Below are 18370 nucleotides of genomic sequence, written 5' to 3'. Positions count from 1 at the left end.
TTCAGTTCTATCTCCTGGGAGATGGTGACTCCAATTCTCCCCTCTGGGGATCACTTCCTTTGGGGAACACACTTGTAAGTGCCCCTCCCTCAGCCTTCTGGTTGAGTTTTGGGCCGTCCCAAAATTCCTTCTCCCATTTCCAAGGCAGGGGGCAGGTTCTTTGCCCTGCACCCAGGTTTTCTTTCCATCCTGTAAGGCTGTTTGGAATAGAGCTGTTCTATGCAGCCACAGCACTTGGCTAAAAAATGTCAGGAATGTGGAGCTTTATTTTCCCCCTCCTTCCCTTCCAGCTTTCTCTTTCTTAACTCTGCTTTCGGGGGAGTTGGTGCAAGTGGGATTTTTCTCCCCGGCGGTTTGGATCTTCAGTCCTGGCTGCGGTGGAATGGAATCGGGCCTGACCCTCCTTCAGGGGGCAGGCAGCCAGCTTGGGGGTGTGTGTGTGCGTCAGATCTGAAAGCAGCCTTCTCCTCCCCTGTCCCTTTCCAGTGGCCTGTCCAGTGCCACGTATCAAACTGAAACAGGCAGGGGAAGAGGAAAACTCTCTCATTAGTGAATGGAGAAGGAGAAAAAGGCAAGGGTGGAGGGGGGCATCAAACAGAGAGGAAGCAATTATACATTACCTCTAAAATGTCCCTTTGAAACAAACTTTTTTTTTTTTTTTTTTTGGTTTTCAAGCTCGTTTGCAGGCTCTGCTGGCTCTGCGGCAAGAAAGTGTTTCTAAAATTCTAGGCCTGTCACTTGTAGGTTCGGTTCCCATTTGGTCTACGATGATTTAAGGGTTCAGGTCCCAGAGAACTTTTCTGGTAGGGCTACCTTCTTTCCTGTCTCCGACACCGCGATTGACTTATTGGGATGATGTGTCTGCAGCATATACAATGGGAGTCCTGTTAGTGCATGGATTCCGTGGCACCAGTTCACATCCTCCCAGACATGTGTGTAGGCATGATAACCTGAAGCCAGGCTGCTGGTCCTGTCGTGAACTAGTTCTGCTTCTGTTGTGTTTATATGGAGAAGAGGTATGTAAATGGCACAGACATGCATCTGTGGACATGTTATTTCTTTGACCAACTTCTTTTATTTCTTTTAAAGATTTTATTTATTCATGAGAGACACAGAGAGGCAGAGACACAGGCAGAGGGTGAAGCAGGCTCCATGCAGGGAGCCCGATGCAGGACTCGATCCCAGACCCCGGGATCACATCCTGAGCCAAAGACAGATGCTCAACCGCTGAGCCACCCAGGCGTCCCACTCTGACCAACTTCTAATGCACTTTTGAAGATGTTTCTCGGCCAGCTTTTATAGCTTTTGACTTTATGCATCATCTTCTCTAGGCTCTGCCATCACCCTTTAGTGGTGTTCTAGAGAAACTAGTCAAGAGAAGCTGAGAAGGGTTACTTATTCTCTTGGGTGCCCTTGCTCTGTGGTTGGATTTCTACATACATCACTTAGTGGTCTGAGCAACGGAGCAGAAATTTGGAACTAGTTTTTTTTCTGGTCAGGCCTCAAGTGTAAGGCTACCCTATGGGATGTAATGGCCTATCAGCCCTCCGTGTTTCTTCCCATGGCAAAAATGTGATATCCAGAAAGGTGGTGTTGATCAGTTAGTGAGTTTTTATTTTTTAATTTTTAAAAAAGATTTTATTTATTTATTTGAGGAGGAGAGAGAGCAAGAGAAAGAATACAGGCAGAGGAAGGGGCAGAGGGAGAGGGAGAAGCAGATTCCCTGCTGAGCAGGAAGCCCAATGTGGGGCTCCATCCCAGGACCCTGAGACCATGACCTGAGCTGGAGGCAGACCCTTAACCGACTGAGCCACCCAGGTGTCCCACTTAGTGAGTTTTTAACTCTGACTTCAGAATGAAGACTAATACCTGTAAAAATGCCGGGCCCTGTGCCCAGCACATGGGCACTAGTTTGATGGTCTCAACAACCACACTGATCACTGCTGATTTTGGCTTCGTGGTCTAGTCTGTGAGTACATCTTCCACCATTGGAATTGGCTTCTACATTGTATTGGCTCGCTGTGCACCGGGGCTGCATTTCACTTTATTTAATTAATTAATTTTTTTGCCAGTAACATCCACTTTATTGCATTGGGGCGGCGCTGACAGCCCGGCTGGGGCAGAGCCACCCTCACAGGTTGTTGAGCTCCAGCAGGGTCTCGTCGAGAGTCTGGTGAATCTCCACGTTCTCCTCCTTGGCACTGGCCAAGGTCTCTTCCAGGTCATCGATAGTCTTCTCCAACTTTGCCACAGACCTCTCGGCAAACTCTGCTCGGGTCTCAGCCTCTTTTAGCTTCTCCTCCAGCAGTCTGATCTCCTCTTCATATTTATCTTCTTTGGTGGAATACTCCTCCTCTGAGGCCATCAGGGACTTGAGGGCCTGGTCCATGGTTCGGAGCTCCTCCTCCAGCTGCCTGGCTCGGCTCTCAGCCACCTCTGCTCTCTCTTCTGAGCGCTCCAGCTCTCCTTCCAGGATCACCAGCTTCCTTGCATTTCATTTTAGATGTGACATGTTTTGCAATGAGACCTTGCCCCCAGGTTTTCCAGTGCTGGTCATCTGCTCACCAAAGGGAATGATCGCTTTATACTGGGTCCCTCTTATCCCCAGGGAGCCTGTGGGACAGCTGCCCTTCAGAGAACATCTGTTTTCTCTCTGACCTCCCTCTCTCGTTAGAATGAGGGCCATGGGTCTCTGTGCAGCCACTGTCAGCCATGTGGAGGAGTAAAAACCGGGAGGAGACTGCCCCGCACACTAACTAGGTGCCACTTTTCTCTTGCTCGCTCTGTTGTCTGAGGCCTGGGTTGCTCGTTTCTCGGGGGCACTGTCCGGACCAGTCACAACAGAGCTCCTCAGTCCTGGCTGTTTGTAGAGTACATGTGTTGCTATGGTGAAAACTTCACTCTGGCAGGCATGAGCTCCCTTTTGATCTGCTTCGTCGTGGGCAGGGGCCCCAGAAATCACTCTGTGGCAGAGCTGATGTCCCTCCGGTTCCCACCCTGATAAATGACGAAGCCAGAGGGTTGATAAGACCGGATTAGAGTTTCCAAATGACAGAAGTGCTTTCTAATCAGCCAGAGCGCTATTAGCAGGCTTCGGTGGGAAACTGCGCCGATGCTATCTCTTCACCTTTTCATCCAGTGCTCTGTATCTGGTATCCATTGGTACCTAATGGTTAAAGAAAGGGGGGGGGGGGAGAAAAAGAGGAAAAGAAAACAGTAAAACTACTAGCATGGCTCCTGACACAGCCCTTCTTCTTTTAACAAGCAGACCTTTATCTTTTACACAGTCTCTTGCTTTGCCTTGATTTACCTCCACCGTCTCAGATGTCCCACAGTAGAGGAGAACCCAACCCAACCTAGTCACAGCTGGTTGATGTTGCAAGTTCACCTTATGGTTTAAAGAGCTTTGCAGGCAGCTCTTCTGGCCAGTGTAGGTTCACACCGTGTTCCCTGCTTTTCAGCAGAGGAAATGGAGCCAGATTGTGAGTGGGGGGGCTCAGAGGCCCCCGAAGCCCTCTGGTGAGTTTGCGGGAGCCCAGGGTTAGGGGAGGCGCTGCTCTGTGGCTCTGTGCCCGAGCCACGTTGCCTCTTGACGGCTTCCCTCATTTGTCTTGAGGGGTTGGCAATATTTTACATCTGTGAAATGCTTTACTAGCCTCACCCTGTAATCTGGATGGTTTATGGGGGTTGTCATACCCATCCAGAGCCTGGCTTGCCGAGGAGAAACTTGGCCAAGGACCATTCCCTCCTAGTTACAGTTGGAGCCAAAATAAGAATTCAGCAACGTCTGGCTCACATTTAGAGCTCAGCCCTAATGCTTCCATGAACGGGGAGTCTGTGGAATGTAGCCACAGGCTGCTTTATTTTTCTTTGTCTGAGTGGAATCTGTTTATTACCTGGAAGTAATGTCTGCAGGTCATTGTTCCACTTGGAGGCTTTTCTTCCTGGAACAGTCACCGAAATGTGCGTCTCCCTGAGAGAAACTACAGAGAATGACCCAGATGTGTGTATCACATGTGAACATAAGCGAACGGGCAGGAGCTTTACCTACCATGAAAGTTACTACCTGTCGTTAGCCTACATCTGGGTAAGCGTCGCTGCCTCTGGCTGTTCTATTTTCATCGTCCTCATCCTCAAGTTAATATTGTGGCCATAGCTCAAAGGCATATCTTTCCTTTGCATTTCACAAGTTGAAGGGCTAGAGGGAAACCTAGAAGTCATCTACTGTGTTTATAGAAAAGGAAAAATCAGATTCTCAGAAGTTGGGAGATTTGCCCAGGGCAGTAGAGGGAATTTTTGGCAAATGAGGGGCTGGAGCCTATATCTTCTGACTCAAGTCTGGAGAATTTTTTACACGTTTGCCCACTGGAATTCTCGATGCTACCTTCTAATGCAAGGGTATGTGTGGAAGCCTTGCAATTGATCTATCTTTCTTAAGTGTGCTACATTCGTTGTTAACTTGGCAGCTGTTATTGAATTCTTGCTGTGTGCCTGTGTTGAGCCCTGGGAATGCAGATGAATAAGGCGGGGTCCTTGTCCTCAAAGAGGTCACCGCATGGTAGCTTCAAGCTGGTCAACTGTTTGTGGAGGGGAATCAGGTCTTCAACTTGACGTAAGTGGCAGGTGCAGCTTGCAGAATGTTGGGCCTCAATCTCAAGCTACTGCTGTTGGTTGAAGGAAGTAGTTTATTAAATTGACACCCAATGCCCTGAGTGTGGAGGTGTCAGTAGTTAGACGACAAGAGAGGTGGTTATTTCTAAAGAGCTTTAGAGCTGATACTCTTATACTTTGTAGCTTTGAGAATAAGTGAACTGATCAAAGGCTGTGTGTGTATGTGTGTATGTATGCTCGTGAGTGCATGTGTGCACAGATGTGATTTCTAGTAGTAGGAGGTCTCTTTTTTTTAAAGATTAATTTATTTATTTTAGGGAGAGAGCATGGGGGCAGGGACAGAAGGAGAGGGGGAAGAGAGAATTTCAAGCAGACTCCCTGCTGAGTGTGGAGCTTGATCCCAGGACTCTGAGATCTCTTAAATGATTTCTTGGGGGTATGAAGGACATAATACTATGGGGTATGAAGGACATATGGGGTATGAAGGACATAATACTATGAGTCTCAGTTGTCCTCTCTTTGAAGAAAGGAGGGCATTTCTTAATAAAGCTCCTGAAGTTTGCAAAAGCAGAGTATTTTCTTCTTTATTTATTCATTTTATAGTTTTTTAAAAGTAGGCTCTATGCCCAACATGGGGCTTGAACTCATATGGCATGCTCTACTGGCTGAGCCAGCCAGGCACCTTAGGGCAGGGCATTATCAATTAGTTTGCTCCTTCATTTTTATTATAAAGATATAGATACACTCTTTTTACAGATACTAAGAGACTTTTTGGTGACCCACCACTATTATGAAGCTTTCTGTGGCTTGTGGGGAGGCAGAAGGGTGTACCTCCTTCAAGACAAAGGACAGAGGTGTGATTTTTACAAATATGCTTCTCCTTCCTCTGTTGCCCCCCACCCCCTCCCACCCCCGACACTACTTGCTTTGAAGAGTGCTCAGGCCCACACTGGTTAGTCAACAAGTGTTTATAGCCTGGTCTCTGTGCCTGGTCAGTATGGGATCTGCCAAAGGATAGCGTTGTGAGTTGGTGAGAATGTGGCGTAAGGTTTAGAAGTACCAGGGAATGTATTATTGGCTCCTCTCCTGAATGTTATGAGCAGTCTGGGGGCTCCTGACCTAAAGGAGCCATCCTGGGGTAAGCAGGCCTCCCCTGCAGTAATTCCTGGAGTCCTACAGGAAATCACCCGGCTTGCTTCACAATGCCTGGTTTCCTGCTGAGAATTCCTTGGAACTTGGAGCAGAATTGAACTTTTCAGACCCAATGCTTCTGGAGTTTAGAGTGTATTTAGTTTGTAGTCTGACTTTGCACTGGATCAACTTTTGACCTCTTGGGCAAGGAATCACTTGTTCATATGGATTTAGTGACTGTTGCCCGGAAGCTGGGAAAGAATAGTTGATAGCTGATTTGTTTTTTGTTTCTGTTTTTTTTTAGTTACAGTTTGCTCTCTGGTTTGGCATGAAGTGTGAACACGTGCTCCTCTTCCAGAGTCCTCGTTGCTTGAGTTGTGACCCGAGCATGGAAGCGCGTGCTGACAAGGGCAGGGATGAAGGCTGGGTGCCCCGGATTCCCCCCTGGGCTCTGCCACTAAATAGCTGTGGGGCCCATGCAAGCCCCTCAGCTTTCTGAGCTCCACTAGCTTCCTGGGGTGTCAACTATTGTGTAGCTCAGTCACACCTTTTCAACACAGTTACACACACAGAACAGGGCTGGGGATGTGTAGACGACATAAGTTGCCAGTGAGAATTGGGAGGGGAAGGAAGGAGGCACCTTCCCCCCCCCCCCCCCCCCCCCAGCCACATAGGTTTAGGATTAGACAGGCTTAAGTTGTGCCTCCACTGGGTTAGGTGGTCTCCACCTTTAATCTTGGTTTCATTTCTAATTTGAGTGGAAATCAGGGTCTAGCCTAAATTTGGGTTTGATGTGGAGTCCAGCTTAGTGGAACCAGTGTTGGGGAAGGAGAAGATCCTTCTATTAGGCAGGAATCATCTGGGGCCGGGGAGAGAGGGTATGTTTTGTTTGTGACTCTCCAAGACCAACCAGGGAGTGGGGAAGAGCAAGAAGAGTGGCCTGTGTGCTTTTGCTCTGCCATGTGGGTTTTATCATTCTAGTCCTCTGAGTGTGGTCAGAGGCCCTACCTTTGAGCAGATCTTCATATTCAGTGATGTAATTGTCACATGCACATGCACACTTATCTCTGGCTTTTTTTTTTTTTTTTATTTCCCGATCAGTAGGGTGAACCTAGTGTCTGAAACCTGAACTATGCTCTATCACTTTCATCACCCTGCCTCCAACAGTGCTCTCAAGGCTTTGCCTGGCCAACTATAACCACTGCAAGCTACTGCTTCATTTAGAAGCCTCTTCCAGCACTCTGACCAAATAGCATACTTTCTTTCTCAAAATTACGAGTGAATTAAAACCCATACAGGGTGGAGAAGAGGTTGTGAGAGATGTGGCAGGGTTTAATAACATTCTTCTGACGCCTAACTCCCAAGTAGGAGTTACCCATGACATTTCACATTTTAAGTTCAGTGTTTGGCTCATCAAAAGTGGTCCACATTGATGCCATCCAAAGGTGACCACCAGCCACGTGTGGCTGTTCCAGTTCACTAGACTGAAACAAACTTAAAAATTCAGTTCCTTTGTCACACTGGCCATAGTTCACATCTTAGGAGTGTAGATAGAGATAGAGCATTTCCATCACCGCAGAGTTCTGTTGGACTGCGCTGGTGTACACTTTGCTTTCTGAGTGCTTGTTTCTGTGTGTGTGTTTTTTTTTTTTTTTTTTTTAAGTAGTAAGCAGTATCTTGTGGTGTGGTTCTGTGGGGGAACCGTTAGAAGCCCCGGATCACTGTGGCTAAGGTCAGGGTCCTACCTCTAGTCTTCCCAACTTTGAATTCTGGTTTTCCATGTCCTCACCTTGTCCTCTTGGTAAATGCTTAACCTCTCTGTTCTGTAGTGTATTCATCAGGAAAAATATGCCGTAGAGTTGTTGGAAGGATTAGAAGCATTGATATAGAATATGTTAGAAATGTTGATATAAATACAGTGCTTGGAAGAAGGCCTGACACAGGGTAAGTGCCCTATACCTGCACCTGTTGTTCTCACTACACTTGACCACTTGGACAGCCTTCGAGTGACACCTTGACTTTGCTGCTGCTTTATCTGTTTGGAACATAGCTACATAGCTGAGAAACAGGATGGTATGTGGAGGTTGCAGAGGGAGGTCCCGGAGCAGCCCAGTGGTGGCCCCAAACCTTTGTCTTGACACCACACCTAGGCTAGTCGCTCAAAGCCCACTCATACTTACTTTCCATACAGTTATATGAACCTTGGTTATCTGGTTCCCAAGATTACAGAACAAAGAATAAGTTAAAATGGGAGAAGTGGCTGGGGTAGCTGACAGCTAGGAGGACTATTCATTACTAAATAAACACTTAAGAGTCATAAGAAATGAAAGAAAGCCATGCAAACTTGGTGTCAGTATATGCACAAACAATTTCTGTAGATTTTGAGGTTACCATGATAGACTAACGCAGTATGGTACTTGACCATAATGATTATCTGCAGAAAAAGGGAAAGGTATGCAGTATGCTCACAAACATTTTTAGAAACATTTCTGTCCACAAGGACTAATGTTAAAGTTTTGGTACCTAAATCTTTAGCAATAGGGAAAATTTGGATATCCAGAATGATCCAGCCCCAGAAATTTCTGGCAAGCCACAGTTTGTTGTGTTTTTTTTTTTTTTTTTTTTACAGTCCTGCAATACAAGCAGAGCGGGCCTGTTGTGCAGTGCATGTTCTTACCCAAGAAATGTGAAAGAAACTTTTTTGACATTCTTATCATCTAGCCTGGGAAATACCTTCATTCAACATTATTCAACCACCTGCCATTCAATTTTCTTCTTTTTTTAATCATTCAGTAAGGACATCTATTCCATGCAAGATTCTGAAATCTGAAATGGAAGCCAGGGCAGCCCCGGTGGCCCAGCGGTTTAGCGCCGCCTTCAGCCCGGGGGGTGATCCTGGAGACCCGGGATCGAGTCCCACGTCAGGCTCCCTGCACGGAGCCTGCTTCTCCCTCTGCCTCTCTCTCTCTCTCTCTCTCTCTCTCTCTCTCTCTCTCTGTCATGAATAAGTAAATAAAATCTTTAAAAAAAAAAATGAAAAGGAAGCCAGCTAACATATTTGCTGCCATGACTTGCTCTCCTGTGGTCATTTTCGGAGTTTTGAAACAAAGGAAATGAGATGCTTTTCAGTCACTGTTCCTTGAGTTTCATGGGTCCAGATACTCCAGGTTGACAACTGTGACTTCATCAGATTGTCACTGGCAACTTACCACACCTTTAGCCTGCAGCTTTAGCCAAGTGTAACTTGACCAACGTTGCTGGCTTCTCAGTCCTATCATTTGGCTTCTTGCTCACATGGCCCAATGGATGTGAATCTGGCCTGAGCCACTTTTGATTTCTTGCCTCCTCTTTCTACAAACATTGATTAGAGAGTGCTTTTTTGTGAGGCATTGTTCTAGAAGCTGGGAACACAGGGGAAGGACATGTTGCCCAATTACAGGGAACATACCTTACCATCTAATAAGGAAGACAGATAAAAGGAAACGAGTATAGTCTCTTGAAGATGGGTGCTCCAGCTGAGCTGCCATATTGTTTTTTTGTGTCTAGCACACATTGGTGTTCATTAAATAGTGGTCTTCTAGAGGGGATGCTTTGGGAACATGGTGAAGGGTTCCTTGTCCAGAATAGGGGTAAGTGGATGCTGGGTCAGGCCAGGAGAGAAGAGGATGTGAGAGGACACAGGCCAGGGGAATCAACACGTCCTTGTGAATGCACAGCTGGGGCTGGCATGAAACATTCATATACTCTGTGGGCTAGTGTCATAGGGTGCTTTGGGTGAGATTGGAAACGAGGAGTCTGGTCAGGAGGCTGTGGCACTGATCATTGTGAGAACCGCCCCCTATCACAGAGTTTCAGTCTCCACTCCAACCAGGAGGAGGGACCAGGACCCCCACATCTAAATTCTCTGATGTTGATTCAGAGGCTGCTGGAATGGCAAGGCCTCTTCTCTCTCAGTTCTCTTTCTCCAGGCATTTGATGTGACATAGGCGAGCAGCCTTTCCTTAGACCTTATTATAACCCTTGCATTGTCCCCCCACATCTGACTCCCAGCAATTTTATCCTCGATGTGCCCCCAAGTCCCCTCGCACTCTTAACTGTTCTTTGGCCTTAGCTCAGGCCCCTGAATGGTTATGTGGGTCCTGTCTTGGACCTCAGCCTTTTGTCTCCTCTCTGGTCCCTTTCCACTTAGCTCCTCAGACACAGAGCTGAGCCTGGGGCTCCCTTACTTAAAGTCCTTCCATGGTGCCACCTAAAGTCCAGGCTGCTTAGCATGGCATTCTAAGCTCCCCCGAGGTCTGACCAGCCTTTGGCCTGGATCTCCTGTACTCTTCACTCAGACCTGGCCCCTGCCCTGCGCTCCCCTACCCCCCCTTTCATTGCAAACCACTTACCTGAGTTCCAGATCATCCTCTTTCTATGCCTGCCTGCTTTTGTTCATGCCCCGCCCCTTCTCTTTCCCTCTCTCAGGTAAGCCTTCCTTCTCCTTGAACACCTGCCTCCCATATCACACAGGCGCCACCTGCTCCGAACCTTGGCCCCAGCCCTTCTTCCCTAGCAGAGTGCACTCCTCCTTTCTGTCTGTCTCTGTATTTCTCTTGTTTATCATTCAGCCAGACTCAGGCATAGCATTTCTCTCTGCCAAGCACTGTTCTTGGAGCTAGGATAAAAGATGAAAAGGTAAAGATTCTGTCGTCATGGAGCCAAGAGTCCTTAGGGAGGTGACAGTGTCACCGCCACTCTTGTGGGTAGGAGGTGAGGGTCAGGGAGGGGAGCATAGTTCTCCTGGGAGGATTAGGGACAGTTTATTTGCAAATGGAGAAGAAGTTTGAGCTGGGCCCTGAGGCCTGAAGGGCATTGGCCAGGCAGAGAGTGGACATGTGTAAAAGGACAGAGAGGTGCAATGGGGGTGATGTGGTGTGTGACTCCATGCTACCAAAGTGGGGCGCAGGTGGGGGTCAAGGAAGGAGGTGATGGAAGATGAGCCTGGACTGTCAGGCAGGGTTTTGCTCAGGGTGGCCCTGGTTCAAAAGTTTGGATCTACTTCTTAGCCCAGGTAATAGCTTCAATAGCTTCAATACCATTGAAGTTTTCCGAGCATAGGAGTGACTTCATCACATTTGTTCTTAGGGGTCGCAGGCAGTTGGGCCGAAGCTTGCTCCTTGCACTTGCTGTGAGCTCCCTGAAAAGAAGGAGTTGCTTTACGTTTTCTCAGTATCCCCAGCACCTCTGTGCTTAACACGTAGCTGGTGTGGATTGATTGAGGATGGTCTAGTTCACACAGGATAGTGTGTGTCTTGGGTTGCCTTTCTGCTGCTGGTGGTCATTTACAGTTTTTCTATCCATGCTGTCTCCTTAGGGTTTTTGGGTTTCCATAAGAGATGCTTGTGAGCATATTAGGAGTGCCTGCTACTCTAGCGTGTGCATGCAGATAGGGAATCCTAGCCATTTAACTTTCTTTTTTAAATAGCATTTGGCAGTACAGTTACATTGTTCAAAAATAAAAAACATAAGAAAAAGAGCACATTGAAGGTGTCCCTCTCTGGCCTTTTCTCATCCAGCTGCCCTCCCCTGCTCCCAGGTACCATTTTCATTAATTTTTGTGTATCCTTGTGTTTATTTGTGCAAATACAAGCAGCTATAAATTATATGATAGATTTTGCATATATATATGTAATATGCATACAGATATAACACACACATATATATATATGTGTATACATATATATGTGTGTGTGTATGTGTGTGTTCCTGTCTCCTTTCTTGTGAAAAACAAAGTATATTATCTGTGTTGTTCTGTACCTTGCCTTCTTTGGTTAACAAAATATCCTAAAGCTCTTTCCATGTCAGTACACAAAGAATTTCCTCATGGCTAAGGTTGCATAGTCTTACATCGTGCAGGTTTGCTCTAATTCATTTAATCAGTCCCCTTTCGATGGATACTTGGGTTGTTTCCAATCATTTACTCTTATAAACAATGCTACAATGAATATCTTGGTACATAGGTCATTTCATGCCTGTATAGCCATATATCTCGTGGCATGTCTTTACTGGAAGTAGGATGATTGGGTCCAAGCCATAAGTGCATTTGCATTTTTGATAGAAATTGACAAATTGCCCTTATCCTTGTTAATACCATGCTGAAACCAAGGAATCAGCCATAGACTCTTTACCATGTCTCACTGGAAACGTAATAACGTCTGCATTGATCTCGTTCAGTGTTGTATTCTCAGCAGTTAGCATAGTGCACATCATAGGAGTCAAATACTTGTTGGATTTATAAGATTACATTATTTGGCACATTTGGGTAATGGTTATCTGGCTATTGGTTATCTTTCAGCTCTTCTACGCTGTTTGTCTCCTTGTCTGGCCACCCGCCCCCCACCCCCCGAAAAAAATCTTTTTAAAAAGATTTTGTTTATTTATTAGAGAGAGAGAGATCGTGAGAAAGAGCACAAGCAGGAGGGAGGGAGAGAAGCAGGCTCCTCACTGAGCAGGGAGCCAGATGTGGGGCTTGATCCCAAGACCCTGGGATTATGACCTGAGCTGAAGGCAGATGCTTAACTGACTGAGCCACCCAGGCATCTTGTCTGTCCCTTTATTCAAATATTTCTGTCAGGAAGCTCTCCTGCTTTTACTCGGCCTCTATTCCTCATTCCTGAGGCCACAGCCCACTTTTTCTGGAACGCCCTCCTTTGCCTCCCCTGGGTAGGGTACCTCTGCGTCAGCAGTCAGTTCCCTGGGCTCCCCTGTCCCCTCTCTCTTTGCCCTGCCTCTGTGGTGTGTGGCCTTGCCACTCTGCAGGGCTTGACCATGTGATCTGCTGGGGCAGGAGAGGATCTTGCTCACCATTCTCTCTCCAGGGCCCAGCACAATATGTGGCATGCAGGTGGTTCTCCTATAATATTCTTGCAGTAAATAGGTGGTAAAGTGGAATTACCCACTGACAACCAGTTTTCGAAGGACTTTTGTGTATTTAATTGAGATATAATTTATATGTCATAAAATTCACACATTTAAAGTATACGGTTCAGCAGTTTTTAAGTATATTCACCAGGTTTTACAACTGTCACCACTATTTAATTCCAGAACATTTCCATCATCCACCAAAGAAACCAGTGAGTGGTCACTTCCTGTCACTCCCTTGCCCCCAACCACTCATCTGCTTTCTGTGTTTGGATTTGTCTATTCTGGCCACATCATGTAGATGGAATCATATGATGGCTTTCTTTTACTTAGCATAATGTTGTCAAGGTCCATCCATGTTGTAGCTTGTGTCATTCCTTTTTATGACTAATATTCTGCTGTATGCAAATGCCACATTTTGTTTATTCCCTCCTCAGTTGATGGACATTTGGATTCTTGCCACCATATTACATGAATAATGCTGCTGTGAACATTCATGGACAAGTTTTCATGTGGACATAATATTTTCAGTTCCCTTGGGCCTGTATCTAGGGGTGGAATTGCCGGGTCACCAAATAATTTTAATACAGGAAAGGAGCCAGATTTGAAATTATAATTTGAACAGCTTGTCTTTTGGATCTGAGAGTTGTTATCTCAAGGGCCAGCATTGCAAATATTGCTCATTCTTATCCAGGCTTCTCACAGTGGTGTTGGCTATTGAGAGTTACATTTAATCGACTGTGGCTCAATAATCATCTGTGATTCTGAGGCAAATATTGTCAGAGTTTACACAACACAATTTACTGAATTCTTACCACGTGTACTGCACTAACTCTATGGAGATGCCAAAACACACAGGACACAGCCCTTGCCCTAAAGCCATCATTCATTTGAAACAGCCTAAATATCCATCTATAGTGAATCAATTAAGTAAATGATGGTATAGTTGTACACTGGAATCCTCTATAGCTGTTTAAGTGAGGATAAGGTTAATCCTTAGGTAATGCCATGGACTGATGTGTGAGGAAAAAAACAGGCTGGAGATTAATATGTACAGGGTCAGCCTGTTTTAATAAAAAACTGATGTTTATATATACACGGTCAAAATCTGGAAAGATCACAGATGACTGTCAACATTTATTATGTATCTAGATGGTAGGTTATGGAAGACTTTAACTTTCCAGTGTAACTTGTTTCCCTTAAAAATTTTTTTTTACATTAGGAGTATAGAGCTTTTCAAACTTACTTAAACTTGTTAAGTTAATTGAATAGAATTTGCCCAATTCTATTTTGGAAAAAGAGCTTGAGATAAGAATTATATGGGAAAACGCTAGATATGAGTGTAGGATCTGATACGACACATCAGCATATGACTGAAGCTGAATAAATTTGTGAATAAATAATCTCATGAATGGTATGAGAGGACACTGAGACTCTGAGAGGGGAGCTTCATGAGAGAAGGGTGGGCCTTTGCTGGGGCCATAAGGGATGGTGACATTTATATAGCACTTCACAGTGTCTGGGGCCAAAGAATAAATGCATTTTAAGTGCTGTAGTAAGTCAGCACTTCACCTACCTTCTCTTACTCAGTCTGCAGTGTCCCTGGGGGGTGGATACCATGGTTACTCCCATTTTACAGATGAGAAAACTGAGGTTTAGAATGACAGTAACCTGACCAGGCCCTCATTGGTCATTATGTCAGAATCAAAATTCAAAGCCTGTTTGTTGGACTTCAGAGCCTGTGTCCTGGACTCCCATTTTTATTTATTTATTTATTTATTTATTTATTTATTTATTTATTTATTTAAATTTTTATTTATTTATGATATAGTCACACACACAGAGAGAGAGAGAGAGGCAGAGACACAGGCAGAGGGAGAAGCAGGCTCCATGCACCGGGAGCCCGACGTGGGATTCGATCCCGGGTCTCCAGGATCGCGCCCTGGGCCAAAGGCAGGCGCTAAACCGCTGCGTCACCCAGGGATCCCTGGACTCCATTTTAAAGGGGAGACACTGAGGCTTAGAAAATTCGAGTAAGTTGCCTAAGATCATGCAGTTAGGAAACTCAGAAAATTCCCCTGAAATTTCTGAGGGTGGAGGCACCTGGGTGGTGGTTAAGCGATGAAGTGTCTGCCTTTAGCTCAGGTCATGATCCTGGGGTCCTGGGATCGAGCCCCATATCGGGCTCCCTGAGCCTGCTTCTTCTCCCTCTGCCTTCCACTCCTCCTGCTTGTGTGCACTCTCTCTTTCTCTCTGTCAAATAAATAAAATCTTTTTTTTATAAAAAGAAATCTCTGAAGGTGGTAATGGGAGGCTGGGGGGTTCTGGGTTAGAGAGGTGTGTGAAACTTTGCATATCATGCCCCCTTTGGAGAGTCACATACCATGTGTGCTTACTAAAGTAGCGTCCTACATTTCTGACCTACCTGACCGTGTCTCTCCAGCAGTATTTAGTAACACCCCGCAGATCTCACTTTGTGAGATACCACCTTCCCATCCTGTCAGGAGGCACGAGGGAAGGTGGGTTTGTGAGCAGCTTTCTCTCTCAACTTTAATAACTAGGAGTGCCAGCTTTCAGGTCAGGGTTGGAAGTGCCTGAGGAAGAGTGTATTTGTTGGAATGAATGCAGTGGAATTCCCTGGATGGATCTGAGGCCACCTCTCTACCCACCTACACAATTTATCGACCCTTCCTGCTTTCAAACACCTGGAGGAACCTACTGAGTGTGTCATCTTTGCCATCTTTTTGTGACTTTTTGTTCAGTAAACTGTTTTGATAACAGTTACCTCATTAAGCCTTCCCCCATAGTTCTTAATACTCAGATCACCCAACCCATACTCTGTTCTACCAAATTTCATAAAGCATTAGAATTAATGTGTGCCACCTCCCCTCCACCCCATGACATGTACTATTATTTTTTCTAAAAATTGTACTGAGATACTCATAACATAGATTTTAGTATGTTAACCATTTTTTAAGTGTACAGGTCAGTAATGTTAAGTACCTTCACATTGTTGCATAATCTCCAGAACTCCTTTTAATTCATTCTGCAAATATTTATTGAGCAACTGCTCCTTGAAGGTGCCTGGGACACTCTGATGAGGAAGATGGTTAAAAAAATCAGTGGTTACAGTTTAGTATGGTCAGAGTCTTGACGTGTTCCTTATAGGATTGGGTCCCTGGGGGGCTTCTGTGCTTTGGGATGGGATTGCATTACTCAGTGAATATGATAGATATGACATAAAAGCACATAGATATGACACTCAGTGCTTTAGGGCACCTTCTCTTCTGGCTTCTTGATGGCTACTTGCTGGTTGTCTCTTGCCCAGTTGCTCCCTCGAGTAGCTTGCGACCTCTGCTCTCCAGAGCTTGGGGAGAGGTTGGTAGACGGTGCCTCTGTGAGGGCCAAGCTCTGTAGCTGAGCCCATGTGGTGTGGGGTGGGGGCAGGATGGGAAAAAGGTGCTGTTGCCAAAACCAGAGCTGCACCAAACCCCAAATCAACGGTTTGCCCAAATATAGTATTCTAGACCTTTTCCATGTGATGTGTTTAAACCAAATGTGCTGTCCTGCAGCTTGGGAGCTCAGCATCCTCCAGAAATGACTTATGTGATTATGCCTAAGTGCTATTAGTCCGCTTTGCTTTTAAAAACTGACCACGGTGACGTGGCCGAAATCCCAGACTGAGGGCACGTCAAAAACTAAACAGATTGGCTTCAGGTCACGTTTGGTTTTGTGCATTTCCATGGAGACCTCTTGGAAGTAAAAGACAGCCCCAGCATTCTTGTATAGTCCATAGAGCTCCTTATAGAGAAGAAGGTTTATGATGATGATTAACTCATAGGCTCTCCTTCCTCCGAAAAATAGACTGCGAGTTTGAGGCTAGTTGCCTTAGCCATCTGCATATGCACCCCGATTCCCCACTGCACGGTGCCAGATTGTATTGGGCTCATAAATACTGTGATGTGTGTACACGTTGGGAGTGCAGGCTTTGAAATCAAATTGCCTCATTCTTTACCAGCTCCCTCACTTCACGAGATAACTTGATTAAGTTACTTAACCATGCTCCAATTTTTTTTTCTTTTTTTGGTCAGCAAAACAGGAGTGAAGATAATTGTGCTTACCTCACGAAGTTTTTGGAAGCATCAAGTAAGCTAGTAATGCACATATAGCTCCTTCACGTAGCCTAATAATACCACATCAGGAATTCACCGATGTTAGTTACTCATGAATATTAATTAGTCAATTCTGTGACAATTTTAGCCATCACTAGTTAGCCCATTTTTCTGTGCCTTCATTTTCTAATTCCATATTAGTTATGTATAATCTATACATTCTGGTTTATCCATTCCGCACCAGATACACCTTTCACACTCAGACTTTGCTGCCTGGGCCACCAAGACTGTTAAGAAATGTGGGGATTGAGTCCATCTGAGGGCTTCTCCCTGGGAGGGAGGCTCTGAGCCTGAGCCCCCAGTCCAGGGTTCTCCCTATGAATGCCTTTCCTTTCCAGAATTACTTCTCCCCTCTTCCCTTTCTCAAAGATCATATGGCTTCAGTACTTCTGTCTTTCTTTGAAAACTAAGGTTAAAAATAAGGTTAAATAAGTGGTTAAATAAGCTATTTGAAATATTTTACATTGAGGCGTGACCTGTTGTAATATCTTTTTAGACAATAGGGATTTCTGTATTTTATGAATTACTTCTGTTGAAAGACTTCTTTGCTGTTTGAATACCACCTTTATAAACAGATTTCCTCATGTTTTTCCACAGAACACAGTTGATTTAACTTCTGTTCTGTTCTTATGCCCAGACACTATGGTTTTTGTAATTGTAATAAAAATACAATGACCAAATTCTGATTTTTTCCCACTTGACATTATGTCCAAATAGTTTGAGATGTTAACATTTTTTAAAAGATAAGGTTGTTCCCTAATGCCTACTGGTAAGAAATTGGTTAAATTTCAAATGGTGACATACATTGATATGCAGTGTCATTGAACAGTGTCCAAAACATATGGCTGTGTTTTTTCAAAAACAGATTACAGAATGCCATATTGTTGTGGGATTTTTTCTGTAAATGTTTGGATTTGTTTTATTTTTATAAAAAGGTATCTATAAGGATAATCATCAAAATTTAATCAATGGTTTTCTCTGTGTGGTAGAGTTACAAGTAAATTTTTTCTCTGTACATTTCAATTAAAGGAATATTATTTTGATCATCAGGAAAGGCATGTGAAAGCTGTTTTCATTTTGGAAATAGAAAGATGGAAAGGTGGGATCAGTGACAGCCTGTTGCTTGGAGAGCAGGAAAGGTGAATGGGGAGAGGGAGGGAGAGAAGCTGGGACATGGAATTGGGGCTGTGGTGTGTGTGTGTGTGTGTGTGTGTGTGTGTGTGTGTGTGTGTGTGAAAGCAGGAGGAGGAGCTCCAGCAGAGCAGCTAGGGGGATGCTGTAAAGATTAGCCCTTGCTCTTGATCTGAGAGATGTCATTCCCACGTGCTATAAATAAAAGCTTTGCTTTTCAGAAACCTTTTGAAGAATGGGTCAGAGGGTGAAATAGGGATATTTTAAAACCATTCAGAGAAGCTTATACAAAAGCATCAAGAAAAACGCAAGTCAGGATTGACTAGAAGTGGAAATGAAACTTCTCAGTTCCAGATATTAACTGGAAAAGTCACATGAATGAAATGGCCTCTGTTGAAAATTTAAAGTTTGTTTGTTTATTT

At 44.9% G+C, this 18370-nt stretch overlaps 2 protein-coding genes across 3 annotated transcripts in view; one reads left to right on the top strand and one right to left on the bottom strand.

The window, feature by feature from the left end:
* Window positions 1-18370, top strand: part of TRAM2 (translocation associated membrane protein 2) — an 83661-nt gene that overhangs the window by 2995 nt on the left and 62296 nt on the right. The gene's annotated exons all lie outside the window — the stretch shown is intronic.
* LOC125752306 (tropomyosin alpha-4 chain-like) lies at window positions 2103-4122 on the bottom strand. The gene is made up of 2 exons (XM_049092596.1): window positions 4082-4122; window positions 2103-2486 (listed from the first exon to the last, which is right to left on the bottom strand). The coding sequence occupies exons 1-2, from the start codon at window positions 4120-4122 to the stop codon at window positions 2132-2134; spliced, it is 396 nt and encodes a 131-aa protein (XP_048948553.1). The 3' UTR covers window positions 2103-2131.

Source organism: Canis lupus, chromosome 12 (assembly GCF_003254725.2).
Source record: "Canis lupus dingo isolate Sandy chromosome 12, ASM325472v2, whole genome shotgun sequence".
NCBI lineage: Eukaryota > Metazoa > Chordata > Mammalia > Carnivora > Canidae > Canis > Canis lupus.
The sequence above is the reverse complement of the archived record's forward strand: the minus strand, read 5'-3'. Positions and strand labels throughout refer to the sequence as shown.